The following is a 12,302-nucleotide window of genomic DNA, read 5'->3' on the forward strand; positions in this document are numbered from 1 at the left end:
TACTATTACAAAAATTCAAAGATACCCAAAAGCAATTTCCAAACAAGCAGGATCATATATTATATTTCCATATACCTTTTACAATGCATGAGGATAAGAATGGCTCCATAATGGCATTATAAATACAGCAAATTAATGGTGGATGCAATGCCAACACCTTGTCATTATGCAAATTGGAATGTCGGCAGGAATGGTTACCCAACAACCCCTTTCAAAGCAATCAGAAGCCTAATTCCTCTCATTACATCTAAACTAATTAGCACCAGATTAAAAAAAAACCAAATTAATAAGATTTTCCTTAACCCCTCAACAGAGAGGATTCCTCATGATAATGGAAAACATACAAGCATTTGGCACAGGAGAGCTGGGTTTTTGCTCAGGGCACTGGCAGGCAGAAAAGCAAGGGGAAATCTACCCAGAAAGCCAAATGATGATATTTCAGTCACAGACATTTAGAGATGGAGAAACAGATTGTGCTGACATAAGCCTAGCTCAGTTTGCCCAGGCTCTGGTGCACAAACACCCCATGCTCTCCTCCCAGCGTGGCAGAGCCTGCTCCCCCAGCCCTCCCCTGAGCTGGCACGGCACTTAGGCTCTGCATTCCCCAGACCCAGCTGACAGGAAAAGCTCAGCAAGAACATGAATCCTTTTCTTTCTCCACTCAATCAGCTTTGAAGAAGAGGAGGGAAAGCATCAGCTCAGAAACATGAGGGATCTTTCTCCTTCTTTCCTTCAGGAGCAGTATTTGACTCTCACACCTGGAAGAACAACTTTATCCCTTGGGCCACAATTTGTCCAGCTGCAGGCAGCCCTAGCTCTCATCCAGACATATTTTCTAGGGGATGTGTTAAGTTTTGGTCTCTTTAGCATCCCTCCAAGCTGAAGGGGTGGGGAGGTGCTGAATGGGGAGGGTTCAGACTGGTCTGATCTAGGCAGCTGCTTTGAGGCTTTTCCTTCTTTCTTAATTCCTTCAATTTCTGTAGAGGATTTTGTAATAGGACCATTACCACATCCAGTAAGAGAGATGCTCTAGTAAGACGGCTCTTAATGCACCAGTAGGATCTAATTTCTCTCGTTACCCTCTCCCCACCTTTGTAATCCTCCTGGTGTCCCCACCCCACACTCCAGCAGGTGCCCAAGCTCTGCCCTGATGTGGCACAGCTGCAGCACCTTGGTTCAGGCTGACATGGAAACAGCTAAGCTGGGAGAGACTGCCCAGGAGCCTCCCCCTGAACCCTCCAGCAGGTTGCAGGGGAGCTGCATTTCAGTGGGGTCTCTTGCCTGAGCTGTGCTTGGCTTTGTAGCTGACTCTCACCCTGATCTCTCCTTGCTGACTTGGCTTCAGACCTGCCTTTTATCTTGGTGATCCTTCAGGTAACTGGTGGCTGACTGTTCATATTGCCAAGATTGTTTCCTTGTTTGTGTGTGATGGTGCCCTTGTCAGGAAGGATATTGCCCTGATTTTCACCTTCAGCTCCTGGCTTGCCTCTCCCTGACACCTCGAGTCTCTCCTCTGTTTTTTCTTTCTCACCTGGCTATGGACTAACTTCCCTCTGCACTCCCAGCCCCATCGAGCGCTCCTTGGGCACTGCTTGGCACAGAACTTGATTGTTTGCAGATGCAAATTCAAGTGTTATTTTTACTCAGGAGCAGTTAACTGTTTTGGATATACAAACTTTAAACTTACATGCAGCTGTGCCAGAGCACCCTAGAACAGACATATGGAGAAATTGCTCTGCAGAAGTTACCAGAGTAACACCTTTCTTAACACCCTTCTCTCTGCCTTTGGTGCCCATGGGGTCCTGAGAGCTGATCTATCGTCCTGAGTGATATCTATGAGGAAGCTCCCTCCTGAATCCATGAAGTTCAGTGGTGTTTTTCCTGGCAGTGTCTAGGGAATAAGAATGCAGATCCAGCCCTCCCTTGCCCCAGTCTGGGGACTGTAATCTGCAGAGATCTTTTACTCTGTCTGGTTTCCTACACGAAGCCAATGTTTTACAGTTCTAGCTCCATGGTGGTTCAGTTCCAGTTCCCACAGGGAAACAGGTGATGTGAGCTGTCTCACTGCATTTAAGCTCCCCTGATGGCTCCTGAGCCGGGACACGGGACTGTCACCCCTGGGGCTGAGAAGGGACCTGGGCTCCCCCTCCTGAACGAGTGCTGTTAAATGCATCACGATTGCCGCTGCCTGCTCAGAACCAGTGACTTCTGCTGAGGCATCCCAAAACGCGCGGCTTTAAGCGGCCGCTTCTCATCACTTGAGTACTGCTGTAACAGCCTCACCTTTTCTGGTGCGTTACCTACAGAGACATTCACATCAGCTCCGAGTAAAAGCATCAATGTGTCTAACAGCGCTGAGCAAGCCCCACGCGGAGCTGCACCACAGCCAGGCACTTGCAGAGTGTGGGAGACCACCAGGTGGCCACCTGCCTCTGCTGTGCACTGTGACACACCTGAACTGGCTTTGTGCTGCCTGGGCTCCTGGGATTCAACACTTCTTGCTTCTGGCTAGAGGCTCCTTACAGCTACTAACACCCTTATCACCCATTTCCACTGCCACTTGAAATGGAACAGGTTTACTTTTTGTTTTCCACGGAACAAAGTTGGTTTCTTCGTTGTTTTTTCAATAATGCCCACTTTGATTAACTGAAGCCTTTCCCCAACATGCAAACTGTTCTGTGTGGCACAATCTACAGAACTGCTTACAAATCCCATTTCTGTGTTTTGCTTACCAATTAAAAAAAAAAAAAAGCTACAAATATTTTAACCATGATTTCTAGGAACTTTTTATTGTTACTGCTTTCTAATAGAAACTTTCTGCCCTACCCAGGTTGATAAAGCCAAGCTTCAAGTGAGTTTAGAGAAAATGAGGTCACAAGGCATTGTGCAAAAGACGAGTACGGGCCCATCACCCTGTCCCAGGAACCTCGGAGGGGATGTAACACCTTTCTTAAGGACAGCTTTCATTCAGAAGCCCCACTCACAAGCTCCACACCAGGCTCATTTATGTCACTAAATTCTTTCTATTTGAGTGCCAAACCATATGTGCTGCTGTCTTTTTTCCTTCCAGGCTTTTACTCCCCAGGTGTAACCATGTGCTCAGGTAAGAATAACCATGGAGTCTGCTAACAGGTCTCATTTTTCCCACTGACACAACCCTGGTTAAAAAAGGATGGTTTAGATGCACCAGCACAGCTCACTTCAGCTCAGATTCCCTTCAGACACACAATATTCAACCTGTATTGAACTATTTACCTTAACACTCTAAGGACCAAATCAAGGTGTCTAGGGACCTGGAAACATACACAACATCCTCAGTAAGCACAAGTACAATTGCAAAGGTGTTGGAATGAGTTATAAAGACAAAACCATACATAGACATTATACAAATTATACCTTTATTTTTTTTTTTCCTCAGAAGTCCTGAGGACAGGAATAGAAAAGTTCCAGTAGAAATGTCACAGGGACAGTTGAATGACATTTTAACCAGTGAGCCCAGACCTCAAATTTGTAAACTGCTGTAAGTAAACTGACACACAAAAGGTGTGCTGTATCAAAAACTGATAGTTTTTGATAGTTTTGGTGAAAAAATAGACTGATCTATTTTGAGTTTTTGAACTTGAAAGGATTTCTATTTAGTGAGGGTATGCTGGATCTTTGGAGAGAGATGCCTTTTTAGATTTCTTCTTCCAGCACAGATACAGATAAACTCAGGAAAAGGAGAAAGCTCCCCCAAACCCTCTAAATTATGTCTGAACAAGTCTAACAAGACTGCTTAAGTGACAACATTCAAGATCTGTTGCATGTATACATGCTGAATGGCTCTTGTAGAAAAATAATTGGATAAAAAGTGTCAATAATTAACATGGGTGTTAAGGGGAGGGTTTGTCCAACACTGGACCAGGGGAACATAAATACAGTTCTACAGGGGATGTGCTATCTACACATTTTCCTATGAAGAGTCGATGGTTCATCTTGCCTCAAGGTAAAAAAAAGAAAAAAATGTAGAAGAAAAATTCTAGAAGAGCTTTAAAGAAAGTCATCACTGGCTATCAACCTGTCCCAAAGTCCAGGTACCTCTGTGTGAGCTGGCCATTTCTGAGTCACTTGCCAGGGAACCTTAACTCTGAAAATTCTCCTTCTGCACAAAAGAGGCACTCCAGGAAGACACTTTTTTTTTTTTTTTTTTTTTTTTTTTCCCCCAAGCATGCATGTTTTAATAAAGGAAGGGGGAAAGCACACAGATCATGTGATAGGATCAGATTTAACTGCCAGATTGGACAATTGGGTCCAGACAGGAAGTTTTAGCTAATAATTCTAGAACTGATGTGACCGAGTAGCATCATTAGAATCACAGCATGTTTTGGGTTAGGAGGGCCCTTAGAGACCATCTATTTCCAGCCTTTCTACCAGGGCAGGGACATCTTCCACTAGACCAGGTTGCTCATGGTGGAACATGACTGACTAACCACTTTTTTTTTTTCCCCTCAGATTTGTGCCATTTCCATTCCCAGTCTTGTTCTTTAGGATCTTTATTAAAGACCCATAAAGGGAACTCCATGGGGAAAGTGCATTTACAGTTTGCTGGGGACTTTGTAGTGCTGACACTTCATGGCCCCAGCAAAGCAGGGCTAAGTGTCACTGCACAACATAAATTCCCTATTCTTCTTACAGGGAGAAAACTTGTTTTATAAATGAACACCTTCAGCTTGTGCAGGCTCAAGAATCTCTGGATCAGTGGCACAGTGATCTCTGTGGCTCTTTGAACATTAATCACCAAGTGTCAGTTAAGTTTGGGCTGTCTGGGAATCCCAGCATCCAGTGATTACTATCACATTCTAATGTGTGCAGTGGCGGAGTTGTTGGGTTTGTGTGTATTCTATTTTGTGTGTGTGACTTTGTTCTTAGTAAGAAATCAAATCACTTTAGCAGTTGATTCAACTGACTTGGTGATGAACTTAGTTTGTCCTTACCCACATTTTCACCTGAAATCTTCACTGCCACACTAGCAAGACTGATAATAGAAGTGGCTTTACTTTCCAGTGCAGTCAGTAGGTATGACTTGAAATTCTGTCTCTTTATTGTTTTATTTTCAGTATTTCAGAAGTATATCAACCCATGTTGAAGAATAAAATATGTCTTCCAAATTACAGAGATCTTGCAAGATAAATTATCAAAAGTCAACATTAATTGCTTCCTATGCAGTACTTGTGCAAGTCAGAAAGTATTTAGCAGAACTGTAAATTAGCTTTTGTTTGCAGTGGTCAGAAGGTACAGTGATTTGTCAAAATTTTCCAAATTTTTAATTCTTAGAGTCTCCTTACACATTAGGAAACACCTCCAACAGGTGAATAATGAAACCTATGCTATAGAGAATCCATTCTATTTTATAATGAGTATTTTACTGGAGACTTTTGCAGGTCACTTTGAAACTGATTTTCAAACACCACCTTCCTGATTCTCTAGATTTTCTTTACCCATAAAGCCATATGAAATCTTGCAAGAGCACAACTGATCACTGTTTCATTCTCTCTCCCTAAGCTTGACTACAGCCAGCAAACAAGTTTGGGAGATTTGTTTAAGTACCCAGCCAAGAACTACAACCCACACTGAATCCAACCTCACATTAACTCCCCGGAGTCAGGAGATTCCAGATTCTTGTGTTTATATCTGGGTACTTAGACACACTCTGAGGCTTTAGCCTGATGTAATTGTATCTGATCCAAGCCAGGCAGTTCATTTGTGCCACTAGTTCAGTGTGCCACTTGAGTGATTTTTTTTAAAATATCACACTTTCACTTCAAACTGAGCTTTTTTGACAGCAGTTAAACTCTGGAGCACATTCTGTGTAAATCTACAGACTTTCACAATGTGCTGTCCAGGAGCAGTTCTGAAAGATACTGGGACACCACCTTGGGAGGACAAGAAGCAGGCCAGGATGATCTTTGACATTTCAGCTTTTTCAGCTGTGCCACAGCTACCAAGACTCACTTAGCTCCTGGAACTCCATTTGCAGAAATCAAACTCCACTCCGTTCATCATCTGAAGGCATCAGCTGATTGTGTGCCAAGGTGTTTGTAGAGGTGATGCAGGAGCTGCTGTGCTGCTTGATGTGGCTCACTTTGTACAGCAGTAGGCTGAGAAAATGCTCTGTGTATTGTCATCACTGGCAGCAATCACATAGTTTTTAAGATATCTTTTCCCCTGAAGGCATGAATGTGGAATATTAAACACGTTTTGTCAAATGACATATAAATTACACGAGTCCCTTAGGAAGGAAAAAAACCAAGCCCCAAAATCTGAGCAATTTACCCAAATTATGTACAAGTCATAAAACATCTCTATTTCATTTGTATTTCAAATAATTATCATCTTTTTAAATTAATTCAATTACACACCACATCTTTTCCAAAATTAATATTCATTATCAAATAAGTTAAACATGGAAACAATTTTAAAATGACACCTGTAAAAATGTGCCTAGCAAGATATTGTAGTGTAAATACAAATATCTTTGATTAAGGGTTTTGCAGTTGCACTCTTGTAATAAAGAAGGGCAGAGGTGAATAAGAATTTAATTCAGTGCATAATTAAACTGGTTGGCAAACTTCTCGTGCTTCCTTTGGTCCACCCGGTTCATGGCTTTCACGACCCGTTTCATGGCACCTCTGAAAGAGAAACAAAACAATAATAACAGTTATATTGAGTCTACTCAATCCTAAAGAATGTTTATGAATGTTGGGGAATTTGATTAATCACTACCAGGCTTCTGAGCACGGCATTGATGAGGCTGAACAAATTTGTCTTGTTAACTAAATTAGCTGCAGCAATATAAATAGTTTAATTCAGCAATGATTTTATTAACAGGAGTAAACAAATTCAAGTCTTCTCAGTTTAATGGCTGTGTATTCCACCCTCCCAGCATTATTTCTTAGAGCCACATGGAGCATGTTTGATTTTCAAAAGCACCTAAGTGCTCTCAGGGAAAAAACAACTAAAAGTATCTAACAAAATCTTAAAAAAATAATACTCAGAAACCCTTACAAAATCTAACCCTCAATCCAGAATGTTTTTGTGAGGGAAGGGTTTGCTGTTCACTTCATGTGAACTAATCTAGCAACTTCTACAGGTTACTAAAACTCAGTTTCACCAGATGTGGTCTGAGTTAGACTCTTTTGCTCACACCAGCAGCATCCCCATTCCTGAGCAGCAGCTTTTAAGTCACAAGAACAACTCTAGTTTAGGAAGACACCAGATTATTGTGTATCTCTACAGACAGACAGGCTTCTGCTGCAGAAGTGTCCAGAGTTTAGCACAGGCAGGACACTCTGTCCAATACCTCATTCATACATCAGGTGGAAATGGGATCTCTGCTGCCTCGGAATGAACAAGCACTTGTGCCCTCTGCATCTCCTGCTATGCTTGAAGGAGGCTCTAGAACATTCTTCAGGTTCAAAAACGAAGTGAGGGAATAAAGTTCAGAGCTGTTAAATTTTCTGGTGCTCCCAAATCCAGTGAGGGCCTGTCTGTGTCCCTGCTGCTGCTCTATTGGCTGCCACTGCTTCCTCCCAGTAAAGATGTACCCCGAGATTTCTCTTGGGATGGACTGCAATGCTTCTGAGCTGGGTAATTAAGACACCTGCACTTTTTTCCCCTCCACAAACGTTTGAGTGAAGATCACACAGCTAAGATTTTGAGGGTGAGGAAAATGATGCCTAGACAGCATGAACAGGAGTAGCAGACTGTCATAAAAGGCAGAGAGAGAGCAGGCCCCTATATCCTCCAGATGGTAAGGCAGAGGAATAGGTTGACAAATGCAGAAGAGTAAGAGGCAGCAGAAGCAGTCAGGAAAATGTTCTGTTGTAAACATCTGTTCCCTCAGAAACTTAAAGCAGCTACTGTGCAGAGCTGAGAGCACCCTGTGTCAGGAATTTTGTTCCTCACTGGATTCTAAAGTTCCAATTTTTACTGGTTACTTAAGATGCCTCTGGCACAGAAGCTCAGCTGAGGCTGATGTTTGCAGGCGTTCTCAGCTGTCACCCTGCCTGTGAAGGATGTTATCTCCTAACACCAGGTAAACACCAGGTATCTCCAGGTAAACACCTGGCTGTTCTGCTGATTTGAGAGGTAGAGCAGCTAACAGGCTTGGTTTGAGGGACAGTGTCCCATTCAAAAACAGGGCACTGACTGATGTCTCCTTTGATTTCTGCAAGTTTGGTAAGTTCCATCACACAAGTAGATGGTTTCAAGGCCCCTGCTGTTAAGACTCTACATTGTCACAGTCTGTCTTTATTACTTCTGAGGATGTTTCAAGCTGTGCAGGAAAATGAAGATAAGACATGCACCTGGGTAGAGTTCCTCAGCCTCTTTGAGGATCAGCCCCTACACACTATTCCAGCTCTGCTTCCAGGGTTATCTCCAAGAAACAAGCTGACTTCTGGTTTGCTAACTGCTCTATGTAATGGCTTCATTTCCAAAGCCATTTTGAAACATCTGAAAACAGAGGTTTCTTCTTAATAATGCTCTAAATGGTGGGATTAAAGAGTTTCTCATCAGCAACTGCAATGAAAACCAACATTCTATAAAAAACACCCTGGAAGAGATATACTTTTAACAAACTTCTGCCAATAAAGTTACCAGAGTAAGGAAAATGTGGTCATGGTTTTGCACTTCAAATATTACCTAATTGGTAGGAGAAAAGTGAGCCTTTAGCAGTGCAGAGTGGCCTTGACACTTTCATGTCATGTAGGTTTTACATTAGCACCAGTGGATTGTGTGATACTGTAAATGAAATGAGATCCCACTTTGATGATCTGTGTGCAATTTCACTTAGCTTTATTGGCAGACTAGAGCCTGGGTTTATCACCTATACATTTCAAGTAATTTGGGGTTGTTATAAGGAGCCAAGGTTATCATCTTGTTTAGTGCTGCAAAGCATGAAACCTATTAAAAACTTGACAGGTTTGATTCCCTATGCCTGGCACTAACACACACTCAAAATCATTAGCACAAACCACAGTAAACCATGATATGAAAATCTAATCATTAGAACTGTATGTCTCTGACTTCTAACTAAGACCAGGTGACATGAGTATTTCACACAAAATGTGCTATTTCCATAACCAAAAGCAATGTGGATTTGGCTTTGTTATTATAACCACTAAATCAGTGAAGGGAAAACTGATTTTAAACAAATATTGTGTCTTGGATGCTGTTCAACTCATCCAGTATGTGTAAAGAATAACCCACCATATTGTAAAAATGATTTTACAATAATAATTTTTCTTTTTTGATTTGACAACTTTATTTTCCTTTGACTCCTTCATGCTTAGGCAAATTTTTGTAGCCACACACCTAAGGCAACAGAACTGTTAATAGTGGACAGATGGAGCTACTGTATGTTCTAAAGTTCATTTGGAAGTAGCTGGCAGGTTCCCACATTCACCTGAGCTGTTGTGCCTGACTAGTAAATGGTCATCCAGAGAAGTCAATCCAGCAATTAAAGTTTTAGAAAAATTGAGACAGGATGAAAAAGTCTTTCATAGGGAAATTTTGCAAATTAATTGAAAATCAGTTTCAAAGAAATAACCTTGGTTGTCACTACCTGCTATTTTTTACCCTCCAGACATATGGAAGATATTCTTGCTTGCAGTTAGCAAAAAAAAGCTGTTTAGTAAGTACATGTTAATGTAGAAACAGAAAATACTGTTGAATCAAACAGAAATAGCAATTTAACAGGCTTTAGAGAATGGAAATATCTTACTTATTGAAAACTTTCTTCTCAAGCCGGGAACGAGAAGTGTTAGCCTGTTGCTTCAGGTCTGTCAGATTTGGGTATTTTTGCTTCTTCCCTTTCTTTTTCTGTCCTTTTCCATTGCTTTTAGAGGAACCAAGATCCAGTCCTGTAGCAGCTTCAATTTCTCTCATGAATTCTGGATCTCGCCACTCTGTTCAAAAGACAAAACATGAACTTTGAAACACCAAACCCAGGGAGGATTTGCAGTCCCCTAAGGAAGAGGTTCTTGTCACCCATGGCTGAGGGCAGAGCCACTGTGATTTAAGTTGCACACACAAAGGAAACAGAGGATAAAGCAGTTCCCCAGAATGACAGATCTTGATGAAGCTCTGCCAGTCTGGGTTAGTATGTATTAGTAGCTGCCATGGATAAAACTGTAGGAAGACTTAAGTTTTTAGCACAGTAGCAAATTTCCAAGGAAACTATTCCATGTAGGAGAGATGAATAAATACAGTGATTATTATTTAGAAATGAAAATGCCAACAATGTAGCAGAGGAACTTATCTGCAGAAATAAACTCTGCATAAGCTTAAAAATAAACCTAAAAAATGGAATATATAAACTTTTGAGCAGAGTAGGGCTGACAATTTCATCAATAATATTTACTTTAAAACATGAACTTGTTTCTGACATCTACATTAAATTCTTGACTAGGACAACATGACCCTGTTGCCATGAAATCCCTTTGAAAATGGATGCATCTGAAAAAGATTCTAAGTATCCCACACTGCCTCCGTTTATTTATCTAAATCAAGTTTCTTCTCTTGATAATGGCACAAGTTAATTTATCTAAACAAAATCTTGTTTTACATTTTTTCAAAACCTTAATGCTTCAGAATCCAGCCATGCACCATCAGTGGATTCTGATCCTAGATGCCACCAGAGGAAAAAGCATGAACGATTTAGACTGTGGACTGTTTGAGAAAGCTGCAGTTTTTCACCTTCAGTGTAGTCTTGTGTATCAGAACAAGGCAGCACAAAGTAAAAATGTGGCTGGAGGATGGACATCTGCCAAGGGGAAACTTAGAAAAAATTCATTTCATTGTAAAGACTTTGAGCATATGGGTTGGAAAAAAAATATAGGAAGTACTACTTTAAAAAGAACATGGTATAAACTCAGCAGAAATGCCAGAAATCTGCATTTTAGAAATAGTAATTGCCAGTCATTTGTCATAGTTTCCCTTATGTCAGTCAGCCTTTCTTGCCTGCAGAAATTGTAACACCAAATGTCTACTCCTCTTACATAACATCTTTGTAGATATAGAAAAATAAACAGTCCTAAAGGACTGTACAACTTCATTTATACACCAAGATGGTGACTGAGTGTGACAAACACTGCTAACAACATTTCAGGAAGGTCAGAGGCAATGTCCTTACTTAAGAACATGGTGTAAAGGAATACCAGAGCAATTTTCCAAGGAAAGGTTAGATCTAAACCACCATCATACATGAAAGCAAGGACTGACTAAAATCCAACACACCAAAAAGCATGAGGAAAACGAAGCTGTTCAAGAGTTGCACAGGAGGGAGAAAAGGGAGCAAATAGAACACGTTTACTCAATAGATCATAAGACCTCACAGACGACTTTTTTTTTAAATTTTTTTTTTTCAAGTGAGGGAATACAGAACAGCACAATTCAGATACAGGAACGATTAATCCAAGATTAAGGAAAACTGTCTAAACAGTTTATCTCCCAGTAATAAGAAGGCGTCACAGTTTAGGAACCCCGTGAATGGAGCAATTGTTTAAACACAACGAAAAAATGCCGGCATCCAGTAGAGATGAAATGAGCATTTGAGTAAAATGAAGGAGCAATTTAAAAGCTTTTGAGAAAAATCAATAGAATGCCAGGGAAGAGCAGGCTTTTTGAGCATTGATGGGCCCCTAAAGCTCTTCATACATTGTTACTGAGTTTAGCAGCAGGGAAAAGAAAATTACACAGTTTGCAAGGGTAGGCGGGAATCAATATTGTAGTTAGTAAAGAGATGCTATTTCACATCTGAGTGGCCAGCGGCCTGCCTTCACCAGCCTGTCCTGATACCTGTTTGTTAACAAGTCACTAAGGGCTGAAAAACCAGATACTCTTCAGGGTTGACACAAAAAATAGGCACTTAATTTGCTCCTGTGTGCGAACTATTGGAAAAGGATGAACGCTGAAGATTAGCGGGTCAGCGTAATCCCACCTGATTCACTGTTTCAGGACTGAAGAGCCCAAAGCAACTTTCTGTGGACATTAGCTAGAGTTGAAAATTTTGTACTAAGAAAATAAATGATCCATAATAACAATGACAGTGCTGTCAAAAGACAATCATTAGTACATAAATCACACGACTTTTATATAACTGTTTCCCCATTTAATCACACAAATATAGAAATAGATCTACCATCCAGTAGGAAGGAGTTACAAGAAGAATTTTTATGCAAGATACATACAACATACATCAAACAACTGAACCCCAAATTTAAGTGTTTTCTTCCAAATTTTTCAAACTGCCATCATTAATG

At 41.0% G+C, this 12,302-nt stretch overlaps 1 protein-coding gene across 2 annotated transcripts in view; it reads right to left on the bottom strand.

Annotated features, from left to right (window-relative positions):
• Positions 1-3,381: 3,381 nt before the first annotated feature.
• The window catches only part of UVSSA (UV stimulated scaffold protein A), a 47,276-nt gene continuing 38,355 nt past the window's right edge, over positions 3,382-12,302 (bottom strand). Inside the window, exons 12-13 of one of the 2 annotated variants that reach the window (XM_015625034.3) lie at positions 9,764-9,947; positions 3,382-6,668 (exon numbers count right to left, since the gene is read on the bottom strand). In XM_015625034.3, the coding sequence (XP_015480520.1) occupies positions 6,575-6,668; positions 9,764-9,947 (278 nt within the window). In that variant the 3' untranslated portion in view covers positions 3,382-6,574. Of the gene's footprint in view, positions 6,669-9,763; positions 9,948-12,302 lie in introns of those variants that run through there. The other variant, XM_033513774.1, reaches the window with a different exon arrangement.

The sequence above is a fragment of the Parus major genome, chromosome 4 (genome assembly GCF_001522545.3).
Source record: "Parus major isolate Abel chromosome 4, Parus_major1.1, whole genome shotgun sequence".
NCBI classification, from domain to species: domain Eukaryota; kingdom Metazoa; phylum Chordata; class Aves; order Passeriformes; family Paridae; genus Parus; species Parus major.